Source organism: Hyaena hyaena, unplaced genomic scaffold (assembly GCF_003009895.1).
Source record: "Hyaena hyaena isolate Hyena2069 unplaced genomic scaffold, ASM300989v1 scaffold_442, whole genome shotgun sequence".
NCBI classification, from domain to species: domain Eukaryota; kingdom Metazoa; phylum Chordata; class Mammalia; order Carnivora; family Hyaenidae; genus Hyaena; species Hyaena hyaena.
The window spans coordinates 326,586-352,623 of NW_024081073.1; the positions used below are offsets into that span (position 1 = coordinate 326,586).

General features: G+C 33.6%; 1 protein-coding gene and 1 non-coding gene across 2 annotated transcripts in view; both read right to left on the reverse strand.

The window, feature by feature from the left end:
* Positions 1–26,038, reverse strand: part of LRRIQ1 (leucine rich repeats and IQ motif containing 1) — a 210,904-nt gene that overhangs the window by 22,398 nt on the left and 162,468 nt on the right. Inside the window, exons 23-24 of the mRNA XM_039253164.1 lie at positions 12,162–12,294; positions 9,758–9,818 (exon numbers count right to left, since the gene is read on the reverse strand). Of these exons, the coding sequence (XP_039109095.1) occupies positions 9,758–9,818; positions 12,162–12,294 (194 nt within the window). The remainder of the gene's footprint in view (positions 1–9,757; positions 9,819–12,161; positions 12,295–26,038) is intronic.
* LOC120245939 lies at positions 20,019–20,123 on the reverse strand. Its single transcript, XR_005531937.1, has one exon. It is a non-coding gene; the product is annotated as a U6 spliceosomal RNA (small nuclear RNA).

Here is a 26,038-nt window from a genome sequence, read left to right on the forward strand (position 1 = left end):
GTCAAAAGACCTCAGTGGAAAACTGTTTGAACAAACAGAAATACATAAGAATTGGCTTCTAATATATACTTGTGATTGGTATGAAAAATATTTTACATTCTTTCTGAATTTATTTCAAATAGTGTACAAAAGTATGTATCTAATATTTCCATTAGTATAGTGCCATCAATACTAAGCCTTAAAAAGAACTGGTTCTTAAAAAGAACCAGTCATAAGGTGCCTGGGTGGCTCAGTCGGTTAAGTGACTGCCTTTGGCTCAGGTCATGATCTCACCGTCTGTGGGTTTAAGCCCCACATCATGGTCTTTGCTGCCTGCTTGGAGCCCACTTCGGATCCTCTGCCCCCTTTCGCTCTGCCTCTTCCCCATTTGTTCTTTCTCTCTCTCTCCCTCCCTTTCACTCTCTCTCTCTGTCTCTCTTTCTCACTCCTTCAAAAGATAATCAAATAAACATTTATTTAAAAAAGAACCAGTCAGGAATAAGGGGGAAATACCAAAGCAATACTACAGTTCTGGTGAGATCAGTTACAAAACACGGAAAAACATGTTAACCACGTAGGATTCTATTAGCTCAGGAGACTTTAACTACAAGACTCAAGATTTTAAAATCAGGTTTTATTTGCTTTAATTTGATGACATAATATTTCACTACACTTATTTAGAAAGTAGAAATCCCACCCTCATCCAAATACGATGATACCTACATGTCAAGAAAACATTTGTGAACACATGCCTTCCAAAAATCTCATTACCATCTAACCATTAACACCCAAAGGATTGTTTCTTCTTAAGAAGAAATTAATTAATGTCAGTTACTAATCGGGCCAGATTATAACAAGGAATTAAATTTAGAAGTGAAACTTAACAGGAATACATAATTTCACAATAGTGCCTCCTGGCAGCTTAAAATACAAATCCAGATGTTTCATAAAGGGGTTAGTTAAAGGTTCAGCAATGCATATAACACAGCCATATATGCGTTAATATTCAGATTCTGTTTTTGAAAACATTGGCTTTTAAACTGAACACTATTCTTCCTTTAACTGTTAGGATGGATTTTCTTCATTATTCCTCTATTTGTTTTCTTCTGTATCATGCAAAATGTATATACTTAAGAATTGAATATGACTGTTCGTGCTTTCCTTATTCTACAGAAAGTGTATGCTAATCCTAAAACACTGTAATATTAGACATTTTGTATAGTTATAACACAATAAACAGTTTTGAGTCAATGTTTAATTAGAATATTCTTATGTATAATTCAATAACAAATATTTTTTTATATAGTAATTTTGCAAAATTCTCACACATCTTTGTTTTTTGAACTGGGTGCGTTTGTGGCCCCCATCTGCAAGGTTTGTAAATTTTTGCCCCATATTTTCACAATAAAATGAGGAGCATAAATTTTTGAACATGACTTTTAAAAAATTTTTTGATGATGTTTATTTATTTTTGAGAGAGAGAAACAGCGCGTGAGTGGGAAAGAGGCAGAGAGGAAGGGAAACACAGATTCAGAAGCAGGCTCCAGGCTCTGAGGTATCAGCACACAGCCCAACATGGGGCTCAAACTCAAGAACAGTGAGATCATGACCTGAGCCAAAATCCAACGCTTAACCAGGTGAGCAACCCAGATGCCCCTTTTGAACATGACTTCTAAGCATCTGGATCCTGATTCACCTCCAACCCATGCAAATTAATCACAAACAGAGAATCTCTCACATCTAATTAAGAATAGGGAATTATTCTTTTTCCTTTTTTTATAGATAATATTTTATTAAATATTTAATTTAAAAATTTTAGAAGTTAAGGGGTGCCTAGGTGGCTCAGTTGGTTAGTGTCCGACTTCAGCTCAGGTCATCATCTCACAGTTCATGGGTTTGACCCCTGCATCAGGCTCTGTGCTGACAGTTCAGAGCCCGGAGCCTGCTTTAGATTCTGTGTCTCCCCCTCTCTCTGTTCCTCCTCTGCTTGCACTCTGTCTCTCTCTCCATCTCTCTCTCTCTCTCTCAAATGTCAATAAATATTTAAAAATTAAAAAAATAAAAATAAAGAAAATTTTAGAAGTTAAGATATACTAAAGAACACACATAAAAATACTCATTTCCTTATTACCTAGATTTGTTTTTTTAGTTTATTTATTTACTTTCGGAGAGACAGAGACAGCACAGGCCAGGGAGGAGGAGAGAGAGGGGGAGAAAGAATCCCAAGCAAACTCTGAGTTGTCAGTTCAGAGCCTGACACATAGCTCGAACCCATGAAACCAAGAGACCATGACGTGAACCAAAACCAAGAGCAGGGACGCTCAACCAACTGAGATACCCAGGTACCCCTAGATTTTTTTAAAAAAGAAAAATATGAGCACCTGGGTGGCTCAGTTAGTTAAACATCTGGCTCTTGCTTTTGGCTCAGGTCATGATCTCAGAGTTCATGAGATGGAGCCCCACACTGTCAGAGCGGAGCCTGCTTGGGATTCTCGCTCTTCTCTCACTCTGCTCCTCCCCCTGCTTGCTCTCTCTGTCTCTCAAAATAAATAAATAAATAAATAAATAAATAAATAAATAAATAAATATTTTTAAAAAATTAAATAAAGAGAGAATTAAAAATTTTTTAAAGTTTTTATTTTGAGAGAGAGCGAGAGAGAGTGTGCGCAAATGGGGGAAGGGTGGGGGGGGGAGAGAATTCCAAGCAGGCTCCACACTGTCAGCACAGAACCAGATGTGGGACTCGAAACTGCAAACTGTGAGATTATGACTTGAGCTGGTATCCTCAGACACTTAACTGACTGTGCCACCCAGGTGCCTCAAGAGAAATAAAATGTATAAAGCAAAGTTCACTTACAAGCTATCTTATAAAAGTATACAAAAAATTTTAGAATATTATTTTCAAGATTAATGTAAATGGTATTTATTTTATGCAACTTGCTTATTTTTCACTGTACATTACATTTGTAAGATCTATATTTAGTTCATCCATTTTACCCCTTCATTTATAATAATACTTATTATCACTGCACAAACTCCTTTTCTCATATAAGGCAGAGGACTCATTATTTAACATATGTGGGCATGGAAGATGCTTTAAATGTTTTATAGAGCTATAATTTATATGCAGTGAAATACACAGACCTTAAACATTAAGTTCAAGCATTTTCAAAATTTTTATTTTGAAGTAACTTAAAATTCCTATAGAAGTTGTAAAAATTGGTACTGAGAGTTCCCTGTATAACTCCAGCCTGTTTGCCCAATGATATCTTATGTAAGCAAAGTGGGATTCATAAAACCAGGAAATTTACATTGGTACCATACCATTACTAAACCACAGACCTTATTAAGATATTAATATTAATAGTAATATTATATAGTGACTTTAACAATTTTCCTAGTGATTAACAATGTTTACCATCTTTTCATGTGCTTATCTCTCTCTGAAAAACTTCTTAGATGAAGTATCCATTTAAGTCCTTTGTTCATTTTCTAATTACACTGTTCAATTTAATTATTGTTTACAGATGACTACTGTGATGGTTAATTTTTGTAACAACTTGACTGGGGCACAGGGTGCCTAGACGTTTGGTTAAACATTATTTCTGAATGTGTCTGTGAGGGTGCTTGTGGATGACACTCCATGTGAATTGGTAGACTAAGTGCACCAGATTGCCCTCTCTGGCTTCATCTAATCCACCGAGGGCCTGAATAGAACAAAAAAGTGGAGGGAGAATTCACTCTCTGCTTGCCAGATGGAGCCGGGCCATCTGTCTTCTCTTAAGGCTGGAACTTACACAATTCTGGTTCTTAGGCCTTCAGACGTGGACTGGATCTGACACTCTCAGCCCTTTCGGCCGTCAGATATTTAGACTCAAACTAAAACCATTGGTTCTCCTGGTTCTCAAGCCCTCAGTCTCAGACTGGAACTACACTACCAGGCTTTCCTGGCTCTCTAGCTTGCTGCTCACGGCCTCTATAATCAAATGAACCAGTTGCTTATAATAAAGGATATATAATTTCTTATAATACATAAAGAATATATTTATAAATTATCTTTATATGTATGTGTATACATATATATCTCCTCTTGATTCAATAGACAGATAGGTAGATGATAGATAGACCGATCAATCGATCAGAGGGCCAATGTTGTAAGTTTCAGGCCAAGTATGAAAGTCTTGAAATCAGATACATTAAATATGACTTTATATATTAGATATAGGCAAATACAGATATAGATATGGATATAAGTATCCTATTGATTCTGTTTTTCTGGTGACCACTGACTAATATAACTACCAAACGGTTCCTTCATGCCTCTTTCCAGTAATTTATCCTCAGAAGCAACAGCTGTTCTGATTTCTTTCACCATGGACAGGTTAGTTTTCTCTGCTCTTGAACTTAACATAAATACAATCATACAGTATATATTCTTTTGTGTCTGGCTTCTTTCACTCACTATGTTGTTTTTGGTATTCACTTATGTTGCTGCATGTGTCAAGAGATGAAAATACCTTGCTGTTTTCTTTATTAAGTTTTATAATTTAAATTTTTAAAAAGTATTTGTTCATTTTTAAGAGAGAGACAGAGTGCAAGTAGGGGAGAAGCAGAGAGAAAAGGAGACACAGAATCTGAAGCAGGCTCCAGGCTCTGAGCTGTCAGCACAGAACCTGATGTGGGGCTTGAACTCATGAACCGTGAGATCATGACCTGAGCCAAAGTCAGATGCTTAACCAACTGAGCCACCCAGGCACCCTGAGAAGTTTTATAATTATAGCATTTACATCTAGGCCCATAATTCACCTCAAATTGGTTTTTAAGGTGTGAAGTAGGAATCAAGATTCATTACCTTTAAAGAAAATCAACTAACCTTATAAGTGTGGTATTTTCTGGACTATTATTTTCTGTTAATTGATTTTTCTTCTTTATTCACATAACATATAGTCTTGATTACTGGGACTTTATAGCAAGTCTTGAGGTCAGGTAGTGTCAGTCTTATTTTTTAAGATTGTATTGACTATTCTAGGTCTTTTGCATGTCCACGTTTTGTAATTGGTCTATTTATACTAAAAAGCTTTCTAAGAGTCTATTGAATTTATAGATCATTGAGAATTGACATCTTACAATTTGAATCTTTCTATGCATGAGTGTGGTATATTTTTTGAATTTTTTAAAGCAATACTTGATGGTATCATAAGATCTTTGCACATCGTAATGTTAACATTTATTCTTAAAAATTTTATGTTTTAAATTGTGGCAAATAGAATATTTTTTTAAATTTTTAAATGTTTATTTATTTTACGAGTGAGAACGAACACAAGTGCGGGTTGGGGTAGAGAGAGGGAAAGTGAGAATCCCAAGCAGAGTCTCTGCTGTCAGCTTAGAGCCCAACATGGGCCTCAAACTCACAGTGAGATCATGACCTGAGTTGAAATCAAGACTTGGACACTTAACTGACTGAGCCACCCAGGAATCTGGGTAAAAAGAATATTTTTAAGTAAAGTTTTCTAAAGTTTGTTGCTAATATAAAATACAGCATACAAAAAACTATTTTAATAAATTCTGACAGATTTCTTCCCAGAATAACTGTACCAGCTTTTATTTTCACCAGCTGTACACCAGTGTTTCCACATTGTTAATAGCACGTTGCATTACCCAATTTTCTAATTTTTGCTATTCTGATGAGGATAGTCATGCAACTTCTTAGCTTTAACTTTTATCCCTCTGGTCATATAACAGAACATCTCTTTATATACATTTGTGCATTTAGGCATAAACTCTGTAAACTGTCTATATATACATTTTCTATTATATTTACATATTTGTTTTCATTAGGTTAACTGGCCTTATATTGTTTACTTGCAGAAGCTTACTTTTTCTATCTAGATATTAATCTGTTATTACTTTTAGGCACTGAAAATAGTTGTCCATGTCTGTAATTCGTCTGTTAACTTTTTCTATAAATCTTTCATAGGAAGTAATATTTAATTTAACACAGTCAAGGCAATCAATTTTATTTGCCATATAATTTGTATTATTTATATCTTTTAAATAAGTCTTTATTTACTGCTAAGTTGCAAATATATTCTTAATTATTTTATTTGATCAGTTTTATAACTTCACTTTTCACATTTGAGACTTCAAATCTTCTAAATTCCATTTGACTATATGGTCTATATTCAGCACTGTTTCTTAATGTTAGTTTACTGAATTCTGTTTACCAAACATTTTGAACTTTCCCACCTTTATCATTAGTTTTCTATATAGTCACAAGTCTACTTCTGAACTATTTACATCCATTGTTCTATTTTCACCATAAAGTTTAGTTTTTTACTAAGTCTTTATATCTTGTGATACAAGTTAGCTTTTCTTTTTCAAAGTTTATTTACATAATATTGGGTTCTTATTCATTTGAGCCTTATTTGGCTCAGGGCATGATCTCCCAGTTGATGAGTTTGAGCCCCGCATTGGGTTCTGGTGCTGATAACTCAGAGCCTGGAGCCTGTTTTGGATTCTGTATCTCCCTCTCTCTCTGCCCCTCCCCCATTCACTCTCTGTCTCTCTCTGTCTCAAATATAAATAAATATTAGAAAAAAAATTTAGAATGAAATTCTTCAGGTTCCTAAAAAAGTGGCTTTATAGATTTGTAAATTAATAGATTTATAAAATTATAAATAAAATTATAAATCTATAAATTTACAGATTTATTTGGAGACAGTCGACACATTTTAGATGCTAAGTTGTTGTATCTATGAATGATAAACTTACTACGTATAGTGGATATTATCATTTCTCACTTCTAACAACTGAGTAAAATTCTTCCAGTTGCTGAGAAAGTTGAAGCCTATTGGCTCTTAGCTGAATACCTCTCTGGAAATTGTCCCTTAGCTAAATACGGTTGCCTTGCCTAAGCCACACCCTCTCCTGAGGAGATGCAGTAGCATAAAAGCCTGATCCTCTTACCTCATGCTAAGATGATTTAAAAGGGCCTTCCCACCACCACATTCCCTTCTGCTGCAACTCTACTGCATTTTATCTTTTCCCTCTGCTCAATCCTGTTTCTTTCACTGCTCAAGGGAGTTGTTTCTGAAAACCTTCCCCAACAAATGTCTTGCACTCAAATACGTTTTATGGGGAACCTGAAATAATACCATTTTCTATAGAAAAATCCTGGAGTTTGGGGGGATAAATTCAGTCAGCAGTATAACTGTCTAAATCTAATATATATTTGGAAATAAGTAAAGTGATTATCTTATTTTCATTTCTGTCTGCCATAGAACAATTTGATCTTGTTTGGAAGACAGAGATGTTACTTATTAGCTTCCTCAAAACCCAGAATTTGAGTATTTGATTATATCTTATTATTGCTTTTGAAAGTTAGTGAAGAGTTTCCTGGATAATACTTATATCGATCTCTATTATTAAGAAGTAATTCCACTGGGGCGCCTGGGTGGCTTAGTCGGTTAAGCGTCCGACTTTCGCTTAGGTCATGATCTCGTGGTTCGTGGGTTCGAGCCCTGCGTCAGGCTCTGTGCTGACTGCCAGCTCAGAGCCTGGAGCCTGTTTCAGTCTGTGACTCCCTCTCTCTCTGACCCTCCCCTGCTCACGCTGTCTCTCTCTTTCTCTCTCCTAGAAATAAATAAAACATTAAAAAATAAAAAGTAATTCCACTGTCTTTTGGTATGCATTATTTCTGCTGTAATGTCAGCTGTCAATCTAATTACTATTCCTTTGTAGATAATTCACTAAGTCTTTCTTTTATGGTGTCCAGTCCAGAGTTTATTTCAATGGTAATATTTTATATATTCAGAATTTATAGTAGGCTGATTTGAATATCCACATTTGTTCTAATTAAAATTTGATCACTCTGTTGCATTATTTTCTGTCCTTTTATATGGGTGTTTTCCTTATGTCTTGAAGATCATATAGTAGTAGTGGTTGCAGATTTATTTTTTAATTTTCCTCTTAGTTATGGCCTCGTCCCAGTTGTGCAATTATCTGCACATTCTCCAGCATGTTCCCAAGATTCTGAGAGTCTTTCTGCTCTGGGCCTTCAATTAGTTCAGTATCCTTTTGACATGAGTCCTTAGTTAAGCCTTCTCCTATCTCCGTTTACAAAAAAACAAAAACTGTTAAACAAACACTGTGTTCTTTATCTACTACCATTTACCATGTTTTGTGTTCACCTGTACCTCTTCAATATCAAAAAAGCATTTGCCATTGCTATATATTTGTGACATATTTGAATATAGTGCAATACAGTAGGATACAGGAGGAGAGAGATTAATGTCAGAGCATTACTCTCATAAAACCATTTTGATTAGTGATCTACCTAGTCTGTTTTCATTGATGTTTAGAAGTATAATGATTATATATAAAATCACTTTGTTGATCATGACATCCCTTGAGACTTTTATATTCCCCATTCTTACTCCGAAGTGTCAACTCAACCATTGTGTGCAATTGTTAGCAATATGCACAGTGTTCACAGCTTGAAGCATCAATTTTCCTAGGACAATCTACGTGCCACTCTGCCAGAGGTGTAAATTTGTGCATAGATTCTGTAAATATTTTCATAAACACATTAATTTTAGCTATTGCCCTAATATTGCTCCCTTTTCAGGAAAATTCCTTGAATAAACTGTTCATGAGAATGATGAATATACTGCTCTTGATACCATCACACTAGATTCCATTAGAAAGTGCATTAACTTTTTTTTTTTTTAATGTTTTATTTATTTCTAGGAGAGAGAGAGAGAGAGACAGCGTGAGCAGGGGAGGGTCAGAGAGAGAGGGAGTCACAGACTGAAACAGGCTCCAGGCTCTGAGCTAGCAGTCAAAACAGATCCCGACGCGGGGCTCGAACCCACGAACCGTGAGATCATGACCTAAGCGAAAGTCGAACGCTTAACCGACTAAGCCACCCAGGTGCCCCAGTGCATTAACTTTTTATGCTAAATTCTACTTGGAAGGCTAAATTATATTTAGTTTTTCTAGTGAATGTAGAAACTGAGAAAGGAGTATTAATAGGTTGATATAAATGAAAGGTGTTATAAAGTTAGGGTCGCGTGATGCATCCATTTTTACCTGCCAAAGAGACCACACATTTCTGTCATTGGTTAGGGTGCCCTCTTTTCTGGAAATTTTTGGAAGCATACTGAAAATTTCTTGTTTTGTGGGCTTCATTTCTCTAGACTCCATATTGGCCATTCTCCTTCTGTTAACATAGTCTTCTTTCTGATAGCATATAATACAATTGACTACTGCAATGTACATACAGTTATACTGTCTGGAGTCTTACACTCTGGTCTCCATGTTTAGAACCTGGTTGTTCCTAAATAATTTGTATTCATTAGTTAGACGTCTGAGTTCACAATTACTTGTTCACTTTTATCTGGTTTGATTTTCCAACTTGTGAGGGTACTTTTATGTTTCCCTCAGTATCCTATTCTTTTAAAACATTAAAGTAAATAAGTTCATTATGTAATCCCTGTTCACAGGAATGTTATTTTAAATGTGGTAGTATGCTAATATTTTAAAATCTGTCATATAGAATCAAGATTTTAAGCATTATCAGATTTTAGAGTTCTATTACAAGTCAAGAAACATGTTATTTTTACAGGTTATTATTTTAATATGTAGTTTGAGATCACCCCAAATAGATAAACTTGTGATAGCTTCATAATTTACACTAATTATGGACATATTTTAAAGTACCATTTACTGAGGATCAGTGTCTCCAACATTTTTTTGTAACTTTAAACACATTTCTTACCACCAGCTGAACTCTTCCACCATTAAGTACATCTGGATCTAACTCTGGCAAGAAGTGTTTGCTGCATAGTGACAAAAACAAAAATCATATTATTATATAAAAGTAAAGGAAGAGTATTAAAGAAATGCCTAGTGAAAATTTTTGGAGAAATCAGTAATTTACAAAATGGAAATAATAGTTTTATTAAATTGGGCTATATATAAACATATATACAAATTTACATCTTTCCATAGTCATTTGAAAATTCAACTTGACATGAAATTTAAATTTCTAAATATCACTTTAATGCCACCCTTCTTTGCCAAACATAAGTACACATAAAGAGAAAAATTTTGAAAGTATCAATGATAGTTAAATTATATAACATATAAATATTTTATTTACTTTTACTTATATATCTTACTTATGAGAAAGGTAAAGGTTTTTATTTTTAAAATACATGTAATGTGTTTAAAGCATTATACTAATGCTCACAATTAATTTCTGTTTAAAACTGGAATATTGACATTTGGATTTTCAAGAACTTCTGTTCTGTTCTTGAAAACAATTTCTCTCAAAATATCTATTTATTCCTTTATATATTTTCAAAAGCGAAAATCCATGAACATTGCCTGTTGTATCATGGGTTTAAATATAACTTACTTAGGGAAAAGGATATTGTTAAATGTTTAAATATATCTGAAATATATCCTGAAACATTTTGCTTATATTTTTCACATTATTTATCCTAATACTTTAATAATCTCTGAATAACACCTTTTATATCTGGCTAATATCAATGATAAAATATAGATTATACTATATTTGTTCACAGTTCTAACGATGTCATCTTATGAATTACACTAAATTAATACCAACATAAAAGAAATTGTGCTTGCATTAATTATAATACTTAATAAAATAAAAAAGTTCTCAAACATTGATTACATTATTCCTACTTTCTTTGCTTACAATGAAATAGGACAAAATAATCCAGATTATAAAATGTTGTTTTAATTTCACTTTCATTCTTCACTTCTTTTTCTATATTTTTAAAGGAATTACATGGATATAATTGACCACATATGAAAGTTTCAATTTATATATATTATAAAAAGAGATTTCATTTTTTAACATACTTTAACTTATTTTTAAATTAAGGGTTAACCTTCATACTTGTAGAGTATTGTTTGTTTTTTGTTAGTCATTTAAATAGTTACTACCTATAATGCCTGGAAACATTTCCAAAGTGTCATCTACAGTTAGATTCAATATTGATTTATATATTTAGTAAATGTTTATAATAGCACTTTTAAAATTCTTTTTCTGGATACATGTAGCCAAAACAAAAGTCTTGAAAATTTTTGTCCAAAATATTATCTCTGGACTTTATTATTTTCCTACAACTTTGGTAGGGTGGTTCTGCATATATATATATATATATTATACTACATTGCTATGGGCAGAATTTTGTTTCATCAGAATTCATATGTTGAAGTCCCAACCCTCAATACTTAATGTGATATATTTGGAGATAGAGCCTTGAAAGAGGTAATTACAATAAAATGAGGTCATATTGGTAGGCTCCAATCCAATATGACCAGTGTCCTTATAAGAACAGGATATTAAAACACAGACAACAGAGAATGAAGACTGATGATGTGAGGGCACAGTGAGAAGGTGGCCATCTGCAAACCATGAAGACAGACCTCCAAAGAAAGCAAATGTGCTGACTCCTTAATTTTGAACTTGTAGCCTCCAGAACTGTGAGAAAATAAATCCCTGCTGTTTAAGCCACACGATTTATGGTATTTTGATATGGTGGACCTAGCAAACGAATATGTACAGTAGTGTAACAAAAATTAATTAATTACCTATTAGATTCAAGGTACCTTGTTTGTTGCTAAAGGATATATTTGTTGAAAATATATATTGATATTCTCAACCTGGTGGGCTCACCTCTATCCTGTGAGATAGATAAGATATTACCAACTACTATAAAAGAGAGGAAACTGAAGCATGGAGACATCATAGAAAATTAGTTACACAACTGGTAAAGCAACAGCTTCAGTGTTGAATTATAATTTTAACTGCCAACCATAAATGACAAAAATGACACAAAATAAAATATAACCTCCAATACATGTGATATTTAAACAGTTAATGGATAGCATGCATTTTAATTTATAAAATAGAATCATTTTGTGATTTAAGCATTACAGAAACAGAGTTCTCAAACATTTTAGGGTAAAAGATATAAAAAGTGATTAAATCTATTCTATGTAAGAGGTCTTTTATAACCTGGCAACGTGATGTATTGGCCTTTGGCTATAAAGTCATGTTTGTTTTAGCACAATTAACCTAGGTTTCACTTTTCAAGATGTGTTTACAATACAAAAATCTAATTTAAAGGAAATGACCTCACCATTTCATATTTCTGGAACTAGTTGTTTCATGAATCCCAACCTGTGTGTGAAGCCATTGGTATGTGTATTCCTTACTCCTTTCTAGTTTTTCATTTGCAGTGGCATCCTTGTAGATAAATTCTTCTTCCTTACCTGGGAAAAATATGGAAATTTTATTTGTTATTTAAGAGCTCAGATTTTGGCCAAGTAGTGCAGTCTAGGCAAACAAGTTTATCAAAAGAAAAAAAAAAAAGACTAATTCATGGGAGCTAAATCATCTGTAAGAAAAATGTCAGTCACTTAAGTAATTTTCCTGCTTGAGTTTCAAACCCATCTATCTTAAAAAAATAAAGAAAATGTTTCATTGTAGCCAACATTTTATAGGACTTGTTTTTTAGTTTTCACATTAAAAATCCAAAGATTATCTTTAGTAGAGAGTAGAATTCTAGTATTAAAAGTATACCTGTCCACTATGATATCTTTTGGCTTATTTTAAAGTCCAATTGTTCTTATACTAACCTTATATGTATGTAGAATTCATAAATTATATTGAGGGTATTTGAAATAGAGTTGTAATTTTGTATAAAACTAAGTGTGGTTTGTGTAAGCTAATTCAATATTTTAAACTAGGAATATAATAACATAAGGTTTAGAGAACCTGTGCTTATGCCATAGTAGCTATTTCAAAAAAGGAAGTGGGAAGCATAACAATGTAAATGGATATAGGGATATACAAGATGAGAAACTATACAAGGTAAGAATACAGGGAAACAAAGAGAAGAGTAAAGGAAAAGAAAAAAGAAAATTAAAAATCCAACCCTTACAGTCAAATGTAAAATTAATACATGGTGTGTTTGTTTGTTTGTTTGTTTGTTTTTTAATCTGTAGATGTTATTACTTCATCAATGCCAATGCATTTCCGAGTTATACCAAACAGCTGGTGTATTGGAGCCTTCCTCCATGGACTTGATCTTTTTCTGAGCCATTACCATGTTTTGGGACTTGATAGCATTGTAGTTTGATTGACAGTACACCAGAGGAAGATACCTCTTGAAAACTAATTTATGGTAATCAAACTAACAAGAATGCTATCATTTAAAACCTAATATTTGAAATGTTATTTATTAATTCTTTCCCTGCAAATCTCAAGTTGTTTGGAAAACAAAGGAAGCATTATGCAAGGCTAACTACAATGCTTGGTGCATGTGGCACATCATACATACATTTATCATTCTATATGTTGAGGATGAAGTACCTATCATGTCTTTTTTTTCCTTAAAAGTTGCTGCTGAAATTAGTGAAATGACTCATTTTCAATTCAGAAAGATATGGTAGCCAGTTCTCAGGAAAGCTAAAAACCAAGGTATTTATTTTTCTAAACTACGTTACTTAATAAAGTTAACTTGCTGCTGCTTCTCGTGTCACCTTATGTCTCTAAACAACCCCATCTCTCGCATCCTGAGCTTAAGCCAACCCCTCCATATTTGCTATATTGGAGGAGCAATTGCTTGCCATGCAAGGGCTGACCATTGAATCCATGAGGAGACACCATTCTGGTAACTGGCCATAAAGGTATATAGAAACTTGTATAGAAACTATAAGGGAGACTCAAGCAAAGGGAACCTTTGACATTGCCACTTCCAGTTACTGTATACCATTAAGTTTTTTCTCCAGCAGAGTCCCAGCCTCTTTATCTGTCTTTCTTGGTTAACCAGACCGGATGTTGGACTCATAAGTGTGGTGATAGAAAATAGTGAGGACTCAATGACCACTGATAATCAACTGAGCCCATAGCTAGAACCTTATCTACTCTTGATATGTAGAGAATCATTGTGTAACAATTGTACTTTTATTTTTAAATTTTTATTTACTATTTTTACAATAGTAAAATAAAAAATAAAAATAAAAAAATCTGTGTCTTTCTGTTTTTTTGTTTTTTGTTTTTTTTAAATAATGACATATACTTGCAATAGTCACTTTTTAAAGTACTCATTTTGGAAAGTTTTCCTCAGCTCTACAATAACACTCCATAAACCTAAGTGGTTTTACATCAGCGCTCAGCCAAGGTTCTAAACAATAGTCCCTGAGTAAAGATGAGAGATTTCACTGTAAGGGTCCAGTTCATATTAACCATTTTAACCCTAAGGCATAGATTGGTAGATTGGCCTGTGCTCAGTTTAAGAAACAGAACAAGCATGTTGGTGAAGTTGGCTGGATGTACTTGAAGATAACTGCAATTCACATATTGAAGAAATTGATTCTGTTTTGCTTAAACTATTTCAGGATTACTCCTGTCACTGAGAAGAAGAAAAGACAATTAACTCTTTTAAACTTGCAGAGGAAGTTCTGTTTTTAGCATCTTGCATAGGAAGAGTAATGGTGATATGGATAACTTAATGGATGCTTGTCATTAGTCAGGCAGCTCAGTAAAACCTTTTTGTTGTAGAAGAGGCACCATTCTGCCTACAGAAACTGAAACCTTTTACCTCCTGTCCTTTCCTACTTCTTTGGGCCTTGCTTCATTAATTTAAAGTCTTATTTCCTTTGGATTTTGTTTCATTACACTCTCCTTGTTTTTTCTCTGACTTTTTATCTAAACAGTTTCCTTCAAGGACTCCTCTTCCCTTGCCATCCCTTCCAACCTCAGGATTCTTCTCAGGTTTGATCCTGGCCCCATTTTTTTCTTAGGCTATAATTTTCCTGTATGAGGATATTCATCCAAGTTTTTCGCTCACTTTCATCATCTCCTTTTGAAACATGTAACCATCCAAAGCTTTGACACAGACATCCCTCAGATAATTTAAACTGAGTATGTAAGAAAGCTGAACTCATGTATTATCCCACCTTTTCCAAATTTCCAAAATTGGATCACCATTGTCAATGTATGTCAGAGACCAGAGTTGTACTGAACCAGCATTCTTCCACACTCTACAATCACATATTTTACCTCCTAAATTCTTTTCAATCTGTCAGATTTCCTGAATTCCTGTTGCCACTATTTTATGTCAGGCTACCATCATTTCTTCTGAATTACTTTAACAGCCCTCTCACTGGTCTTTTTCTTTGTTTGTTTGTTTGGTCTTCCTCCCATATACCTATCTCTGTACTGTAAAAGGCCTTGTTAAAACATAAATCCAATTTTGCTGTTTCATAGGTTAAACTCCTGGTTCTCCATTGCCTTTGGATTAAGTTCATTTTTTTTTTTTTTTTGCATGGAATACAATCCATGCATATACGTTTAGACACATGTTAGATTTTTGCCTCAATCACTCAAATATATTGTAATTACTCAGAATGGTTTCTTTTGCCTATAGGTCTATGCTTCAGATTACCCACTTTGCCAATGGTGTTTTTGTTTCATGTCTTTAGGTCTCAGTTTAGAAAGTATATTCTTTGGGGTAAGTCCTTGATCTGCCAAAACTGCATTCCCTATTCAAATTAACTTGGAGATGTCCTCCAAAGATTCCTATAAAGATTCCATTAGCATTTATTATGTTCTATTTTCCTTTCCTATTCATTTGTCTGTTTTGCTTACTATATATAAGCTCTCTAAGGGGTACATAGCAGGATGGTGCTCAATAAATATCTGAGAAATGAAGGAATAGTTGTCAATTGAGTACTGTTGTGTTAAGTGGCCTGAGAAATGTAGAGTTGGGATTTAGATTTTTAGCATGTAGATAAACCTTGTGCATTGTGGAGGATAACATATTCCCATACGTAATTAACTTAATCATTGCAATAGAAACCTCAGCCCTGAAAGTCGTAATTAGTTTGGGATTAAAACTGCCAATGAAAGATGGCAAATTAAACAAACAAACAAACAAACAAAAACTACCCCATCATATAAGACTACTTTATAAAATGTCCATAGTATATGCAATCCTAGAGAAACACAGTTTAGCTTAGAAAGATCACCAAAAGAAATGAAGTCTCTTTTGAAATTAATGGAAATATTATTCTTTTCTTCATGAAAAAAATGTGTTCATTAAACCCATATGCTTCAAATAAATGTTTTCTAAATTTTCAGTATATCATAATATCCTATACAGAGAGAGGTTAAGATTCAATTATTATTTGGGACAAGAAAAAGCTAATTATTTATATTTTAAGTAATATGGCAACTTTCCCATGACTATTTTCTTTTCCCTTAATGGCCTTTCTTAGTAATATAATAAAAAATTTTCTTGGTTTCACGGATAGGGATGAGTTCATCTCTTTACCAAAAGCTGTTGGAGGACATAGTTGCATGATGAGCAAAAGGCTATATGCATTGGAAATATTTTTGGTAATTTTGATAAATGGCTGATTCTATGTATCTCATGTTGGAAACACTAAAAATATGTTTCCATTATAAAGTATAAGTGGTCTGTACATGTTTATTAAAAGAAGTTATTGCATCATACCTCACAAATAAAGCACAAATAAAATTGGAGTTTGGCATAAATGTTACACTGACAGCATTTTAAATCAATTAACATCTGTATAAATACTTGTTGATAGGCTGTTTATGGCTTCTTCCTTAACCAATCCAATCTGTTGTTGGAAAGTTGACGGCATTGGCATGAAACCAGTAACTCTAAGAGCTGTTTGTGTGTGACAAGCAACATTCCTATTCTTTTGAGATATATTTAAATAAATATGTAATTGATCACTAAGGAAAATTATTGCATGAATAAAGAAAAGGATTGTTGTTGCAAAACTTTAAAAACAGAAATTTTGGGAATAGAGCCAAAGCTGTATGTAAGGGTCAAAGGCTAACTGCAGCACTAATCACTCCTTTACATATTTCACTATATTTTATGGCAGGGAGGCTTAAAAAAAAGTACTAGAATGAAAAATATTTGCTAGTTTCTGACATTTACACTAATTCTCAAAATTTGTCTCTTTGGGGTTTGGGTGATACATAAAGTATATGAATAAATGATCATTATGAAAGTAAAGGAAAGTTAGTTACTAAATTATCTTTTAAAATATATAGATTTTGCAGATGCTATTTTCAACATTATAGAAGTGTTACATTTAAGTGAATCCCTCTGAAATAACATAAAGATTCACAAAGTGGATGTAGTTATTCTTATTAACCAATTACAATAGGTCTTCTGTATTCAACTACTATATATTTCTACCAGAAAGGATACTCTTTGCCATTTGTATATTCAGTGGAATTTAATCTCCTCATGAATATTTTTATAGTGGTGTACCAAATATTACAAAAAGAGTAGTCCTTCAGCTTCTTCTGCGAGACCAATATAAAGTTATACAGTCATATGTATAGCCACATTAATGTATTATATGTCTCCATATTGTTAACTAGGGTGGGGGCTAGGGTAAGTCAAGTGGGGCAAATGAAATACTTCAGGAACAAAAGTTAAGGGGGTAACAAAAATCTCAGGAATCAAGGTTAATAATATTTTAACGTAATATTTTAAATAAAAATTAATGCAAAAATCCATGGTAAACAAAAAAGCTTTAAATGACAGGATCAGTAACAGTGCTATGCCAACCCATATTGGAACCTAGGGTAAAAGGAAAATTCAGTACTCATCCTTCACTGTCATGGTTTTAGCAGATTTACCCATTTCTAAGTAATATTAAGTGTTAACAGGATAATGTTTTTAGAAGTACCTGGTAGCCACTGTCTAAGATTGCTTTCTGTGTTTCCTATAAATCTGGCACACCACTTAATTTTTCATTAGAAGAGGTTCTGGAATTGTGACATATGAGAAACTGATTATAGAACAAATTAATTCAGTCTATATTGGAGAGGCTACACCAGAGTCATCTATCTGCTAGCATCTATCTTGCATGTTATAAGTTGGCTTTTTCACCTACTAATTGTGTAATGTTGGGCAAATTATCTACCTTCTCTCTGCCTCAGTTTTTTCCTCTATATAACGCTATCTCAGTTGCCACGGGCCAAGATTTAGCTATGCAGGAGGTGACACTATCTGTAGGAGTCTCCAAATCCAGGCCAAGACTAAAGTTCCGGGGGTCACTGGAAAGATTCCAGGATTAACCACAAAACTAGAAAGAACAATTTTCTGGGGGAGTCCAGGAGTCCTCCTTACCAGAATTCTAAACCTGTAACAGGTATTTTTTAAATGTATTTTATTTCATAATATATGAGGATTTTAGTGTGTCTTTAATTAAAAAAAAAGTTAATTTCCAAAAGATAACAAGGGTAAACAGTCCTAATTGATTTCAAGTTATTTCAAATAATTTTTAGCAATTGCTCAGTAATAACCATGAAGGAGTTTCCATTGACATGATTCTCTCCTGTTTCACTCTCTCAATTTAATTACTGTTGGAAAATATTCCCTTATCCAATCTAGACTCCCTCAGGGAGTGTTAATATACTAGGTCATCCAAACTAGGGCCCACCCAATGGACTAACGGAGAGGCCGGTGATATAAGTAGGCTGGCTCTCAAAATATCATGGTCATAGGGCCACATAAATATTACTTCCACCTGTTTTTTGTTTGTTTGTTTGTATAGTTGGACTTCAGGTTCTTGCTGTATATAAAAGCTTCTACTTTGGTAAAGAGACATCTTTAATTCTACTCATTTATGTACATATCTTAATTGAGGGCCAAGTATATGATTAATTTCCTTTACTAGTTTTACTTCAAAAGAAGCCAATAAGTAGTAGTGTATTGATATGCTGATGATAGATACACTAATTGATGGACCCAATTAAACATTTTTATATCATTATAATCATTGTTTTTTATAGGTGCAAAACAGAAACACTCATAGCACATATGTTAATACACTCATAATGCATTTCTCATTAACTATTAGTTTTCTGCATGTGATGATTTTTCTACTTGTCAAAAAGAATATGGATATGCTTCCGTTACAGATCTAACATCAAATAAAATATTGAATTATATTAAAATATTGCATTATAAAAAGCAATAGTAAATATAAGTAAAAATAATTTTCTTTCACAGTTTGAATGACAAATATATTAGAGGCAAATAAACCTGGTCCCAAACATACTGTTCTCCGTAAGTTATATTTTAAACAAGTATCTTCATACACTTAAGATTTAAAAGTTTTCTAAGTGTATGCCTTATTAATGCAAAATTTTTTCTTTCATTATATTTTGTTTAGAAAGATTTTTATTTCAGGTAGCAGAAGTTCATTTGTAAATGAATAAGGACCTCCATTCATTGATTTCATTTAACTGAAAAGTAGGGCAGAATCACCTGGGTGGCTCAGTCGGTTAAGTGTCCCACTGTAGCTCAGGCCATGATCTCGAGGTGAGTTCAAGCCCAGCAACGGGCTCTGTGCTGACAGCTTAAAGCCTGCAGCCTGCTTCAGGTCCTGTGTCTCCCTCTCTCTCTGCCCCTCCCCTGCTTCCTCTCTGTCTCTCAAAACTAAATATTTTTTAAAAAATAATTAAGGTGCCTGGGTGGCTCAGTCGGTTAAGCGTCGGACTTTAGCTTAGATCATGATCTCACGGTTAGTGGGTTAGAGCCCCGCATTGGGCTCTGTGCTGACAGCTCAGAGCCTGGAGCCTGTCTTCGGATTCTGTGTCTCCCTCTCTCTCTGACCCTCTCCTGCTCTTGCTCTCTCTCTAAAAAATAAATAAAATATTAAAAATAATAATAATTAAAAAAAGGAAAAGATAGGTAAAAATATTATTAATCTACTTACATTCTAGTGAGGAAAAAAGTCAAGATTGGCATTACAACTCTTCCCTACAAAATTAATTTTTGGCTTTAAGCTACTTATATAAATATTGATATGTGGAAGCTCTTTTTTAAAGGAGAAGTTGGAGCGGGATTTGAAGCTGGAAGAGACTTAAATTGATCAAGTCACTTTGTGTATCATAGACATATTTTGTCATTCATCAGCATTAGGAAGGAAAGCAAAATATGGAACACTTCATGAATTTGCATTTCATCCTTGTGCAGGGCCTAGCTAATTTCCTCTATATCATTCCAATTTTAGTATATGTGCTGCAACGAGAGCACTGAAAGCTCTTTTTTGTCATTTTTATTTTGTTGGGATATATACAATTTACAAAAAATATGGGTTATACCAGATGTTTATAGTTTCAAGATTTATAATTAATTATAAACACATAAATATTATATAAATTATATTTTATATACATTATGCATAAATTATTTAAAATTATTCTATAAATAAAAATATAAATACATATTCCATGTGACATCTGATCATTAAAAAAATAGAACACTGCTTACATATGAGTTTTCCTCAAAAGTCTCTTCTCTTAGGAATAACCATTATGCTAAAGTTTATAACGTTGACTTTCTTGATTTCCTTTAAAATTCTTACTACCTATTATTAAGCATTATAGTATAGCTTTGCTTGCTACAGTTCAGTAGGTATCTTTTGTGTTTGTTGGCTCAATATTGTTTATGAGATTCATCTATGTTGCTGTGAACAGGTGCACTTCATTATTTTTCAGTGCCATATTGTTTTCCAAAGTATGGATGTATTAGAGTTTATCCATTCCATTGTTGCTGTACACATGGGCTATTTCTGGTTTGGGGTTATTAAGAAAAACACTGCTCTGACTATCCTTGTATAAGCTCCTACGGAGCAAGCATCTAAAAATGTATTTGAAAGATTGTATGAAATAGATATCTTCAAGTCCACCATATGTAATATTTTTTCCAATTGATTGTACTAAATTATACTTCAATCAACAAAATATAAGTCCTATTGGTTATGTGTTTTCCAAATCTTGGTTTGTTAGGCTTTTTTAAAATTTTTAAATATTTTAATTTTTTTACAAATAGTTTATTGTCAAGTTGGTTTCCATATAAAACCCAGTGCTCATCCCCACTAGTGCCCTCCTCCATGCCAAATTCCCCCCTTCTCCTCCCACTACCCCCATCTGCCCTCAGTTTGTTCTCAGCTTTCAAGAGTCTCTCATTGTTTGCTTCTCTCCGCGCCCCCCCCCACTATTTCCCCACTTCTTCTCCCCTGAGATCCTCCATTAAATTCCTCCTAATCCTCCTATATGTGCAAACATATGATATTTGTCCTTCTCTGCCGGCTTATTTCACTCAGCATAACACCCTCAAGTTCCATCCATGTTGCTACACATGGCCAGATTTCATTCTTTCTCATTGCCATGTAGTATTCCATGGTATAGATAAACGACATATTCTTGATCCATTCGTCTGTTGATGGACACATAGGCTCATTCCATGTTTTGGCTATTGTAGAGAGTGCTGCTATGAACATTGGGGTACATGTGCTCCTATGCATCAGCATTTCTGTATCCCTTGGGTAAATTCCTAGCAGTGCTATTGCTGGGTCATAGGAGAGTTCTATTGGTAATTTTTTGAGGAACCTCCACACTGTTTTCCAGAGAGGCTGTACCAGTTTACATTCCCACCAACAGTGTAGGAGGGTGCCCGTTTCTCCACATCCTCGCCAGCATCTAGAGTTCTCTGATTTGCTCATTTTAGCCACTCTGACCGGCGTGAGGTGGTATCTCAGTGTGATTTTGATTTGTATTTCCCTGATGAGGAGGGATGCTGAGCATCGTTCCATGTGTCTGTTGGCCATCTGGATGTCCTCTTTGGAGAAGTGTCTGTTCATATCTTCTGCCCATTTCTTCACTGTTTTTTGGGTGTGGAGTTTGGTGAGTTCCTTATAGATTTTGGATATTAACTCTTTATCTGATGTCATTTGCAACTATCTTTTCCCATTCCATCGGTTGCCTATTAGTTTTATGGATTGTTTCCTCTGCTGTGCAGAAGCTTTTAATCTTGATGAGGCCCCAACAGTTTATTTTTGCTCTTGATTCCCTTGCTTTTGGGGATGTGTCAAGTAAGAAGCTCCTGCGGTGGAGGTCAAAGAAGCTGTTTCCTGCTTTCTCCTCTAGGGTTTTGATGGTTTCCTGTCTCATGTTCAGGTCCTTTATCCATTTTGAGTTTATTTTTGTGTATGGTGTGAGAAAATGATCTAGTTTCATTCTTCTGCATGTTGCTGTCCAGTTCTCCCAACACTATTTTGTTAGGCACTCTTTTTTCCGGGTATTCTTTCCTGCTTTGTCAAAGATTAGTTGGCTGTATACTTTTGGGTCCAATTCTGAGTTCTCAATTCTATTCCATTGGTCTGTGTGTCTGTTTTTGTGCCAATAGCATACTGTTTTGATGATGACAGCTTTGTAGTAGAGGCTAAAGTCAGGGACGATGATACCTCCTGCTTTGGTTTTCTTCTTCAATATTACTTTGGCTGTTCGGGGTCTTTTGTGATTCCATAGAAATTTTAGGATAATTTGTTCTAGTTTTGAGAAGAATGCTGGTGCAATTTTGATTGGAATTGCATTGAATGTGTAGATTGCTTTGGATAGTAATGACATTTTAACTAAATTTATTCTTCCAATCCATGAGCATGGGATGTTTTTCATTTCTTTGTGTCTTCTTCAATTTCCTTCATAGGTTATTTCCTTCATAACTGATTCTTGGATCAGTTCTAGTAGGCTTCTGGTGGAGTCTGTCGGGTTTTTATGTAGAGTATCATGTCGTCTGAGAAAAGTGAAAGTTTGACTTCTTCTTTGCCAATTCTGATTGTTAGGCTTTTTTTTTAACTTTGTAGATTAAATTTGTATTTATTTGCTACAAAATGAGATTAAACACCTTTATATATGTTCATAAGTTTTTAGATTTCTTTGTGAAGAATATGTTAAAGCTTCTTATTTATTTTTTTCTAATAGGCTATTGGAATTTTAATGACTTTTAGGAATTATTTATTATGGATATGGGACCTTTATTGATTATATGTGTGGCAAATACCTTCTCCATCTCTGTGGGCTGTTGTTTCACTCCTATTTTGACATTTTGGTTTCATAGAGATTCTTAACTTTAATGTAAATATATCAAGATGACCAGTACTTTTGCATATTGTTAAAGAAATAATTCCATATCCAATGTTATATTCTTCCACATTGTCTTCTGTAAGTTTTATAATTTTGCTTCATATATTTAGATCTTTAATATGGACATAATAAATGTTTTAGTATAGATAACTGTTTAAAATTTATTGAAAAGTCTACCTATTTTCCACTGATTTAGAATGCGATTTCTCTTATAATTTCAATTAAGCATATATACAGCGGTCTCTATCGCTTGTCAATTTCTGTACTCTACCCTACCCTACCCTATCCTAGAATTACTACAATGTCATCTTTTCTCATCTCATCCCATCCATATCATATGATATCATACCGCACCACAATATATTCACTCTCATTTGTGTAAGCTCCATAATAAGAGTGTATTAATAATAAGTTATGGTGTTTGGCAGGCTCTCTCAATTTAATCATCTTTGTTGAATGTGTTTTGGCTATTTGAGGATTTGGCCTTTCCATACATTTTTAGATTCTGCTTGTCAGTGTCCATAAATACCTCTTGGGATTTAATTGAGATTACATATTATCCACTGTTAATTTTGGGAGAATTTAAATCTTTGAAATTTAGTCTTTCAATTCATATATTATTTATAGTTTTTTCTTTAACATTTCCTGATAGAGTTTTACAGTTTCCCTGATAAAGTCTTGTACCTTTTTTGGGAGACACATTCTTTGGCACATGATTTAAAAAATACTATCACAGTTGGAAATTTTTTTCCATCCTGGTTGTTTGCCTACCATGTTAGGCAAACATCAGAGACAAGTTCAGTCTGGGTATTATATTTTCCTAGGAACTGTCCACTTTCTCCAAATTTTCAAGTGTACTGCCATATGGTTGTTCACAATATTCCCTTACTACAGTTTTAGTTTGGATCATTTGTCATCCTGCCCCATTTTAATTCTTGATACTAGTTGTTTGTGCTTTTTCTTTCATTTTCATAATGAGACTTGGCAGGAGTTAATCAAATTTCTTTCAAAAAATGTATCTTTTTTGATGAATTGTTTTAGTTTTAAAAATTTTATTAAGGATTGCTTTTATACTGCAATACATAGATTTTTTGTTATTTTTTAATATTTATGATTTTTGACTCATGAATTTTTCAGATGTTTCTTAATTTTCAAGAAAATAAAGACTATCTGCTTATCTTATTATGGTTCATTTATAGTTTATTATATTTTATTCAGAAAGCACACTGCACGTGATTTCAATCCTTAAGAAATTTTTGAGACCTGAAATCAGGCCAGTGTAAGTTAGTTTTGTCAATGTCCTGTATGTGTACGAGGGTAATGTGCATTCTCCAGTCATTGAGTGTATTATACATGTCTTTTAAGCAAATGTTATTAAATTGGTTTGTCAAACCATGTTCTTACTGATTTTTTGAGTGCTTGTACTATAAATTACTGAGAAACATATAAAATTCTCCCAATATAGTTTAGAATTTTTGACTTCTCTTCGGTACTTCTTTAATCTTTGTCACATATTATTTAAAAATTAATTAATAACATTCATTTTTAAGTTAATTTTTAGGCTTAAAACACAATTTGAAGGGAGAGATATTTTTGTATATACTTCCTTCCCCCACATATTCAAAGCTTCCCCCGTTATCAACACACTTCCACTCCCCACCACAGTGGTACATTTGTTACAATCTACACTGAGACATCATAATCATCCGAAGGCCATATTTTACCTTTGATGCTGTAAACTCTCTATAGATTTGGAGAAATGTATAATGACATGTATCCACATAATGGTATCATGCAGAGTAGTTTTTCACTGTTCTAGAAATCCTCTGTGCTCTGCTGCTTTACTCCTTCTCCTCAATCACAGCCCCAACAATACGGATTTTTTTACTATCCCCATAGTTTTGCCTTCTCCAGAATGTCACATACTTGGAATCATACAGTATATAGTCTTTTAGGTTGGCGTCTTTCACTTAGTAATATGAATTTAATGTTCTTCCATGTCTTTTCATGGCTTGGTAGCTCATTTGCTTTCATTGTTAAATGACATACCATTGCCTGATGTGCTATACAGTTTATCCATTTATCTACTGAAGGACGTCTTGGTTGCTTTCAAATTTTGGCAATTATCAATGAAGCTGCCTGAAACATTTTTGTGAAGATTTTTGTGTGGACATAAGTTTTCAACTCATTTGGATAAATACCAAAGGTGATATTGCTGGATCCTCTAGTAAGAATATTTTTAGTTTTATAAGAAATTTCCAAACGGTCTTCCAAAGTGGCCGAAACATTTTGCACTCCTATCAGGAATAAATGAGAACTCTGTTGCTCCATATCCTTGTCAGAATTTGGTGGTATCATAATTTTGTCTATTCCAATAGGTGTGTAGTGGTATCTTGTTGTTGTAATTTGCATCTCCTTAAAGACATAGGAAGTGTTAAATATTTTCATATGTTTATTTGCCATCTGTATATCATCTTTGGTTAAGTGTTTGTTAAGGTCATTAGCCCATTTTTTAAAAATAAGGTTGTTTGTTTTCTTCTTATTGAGATTTAAGAGTTCTTTGTATATTTTGGATAGTAGTCATTTCTTAGATAAATGTTTTGCAAAATTTTCCTCCTAGTCAGTGGCTTGTCTTCTCATTCTCTTGACATTGTCTTCAGCAGAAAACAAGTTTTAATTTTATTGAAGTCAAAATTATCAAATTATTTCTTGTATGAATTGCACCACTGGTGTTGTAACTAAAAAGTCATAGCTATAACCAAACTCATCTAGATCCATATTTTCTTCTATGTTATCTTCTAGGAGTCTTAAGAGTTTTGCACTTTACATTTAGTTCTGTGATCTATTTTGAGTTAATATTTTTGAGTGGTATAAGGTCTATGTCTAGATTCTTTTAAATGTGGATGTCATCTTGTTCTAGCACCATTTGTTGCAAAGACACTCTTTTAATATTGTGTTGGCTATACTGAGTCTTTTACTTCCTCATATACATTTTAGAATCAGTTTGTTAATATCCACAAAACA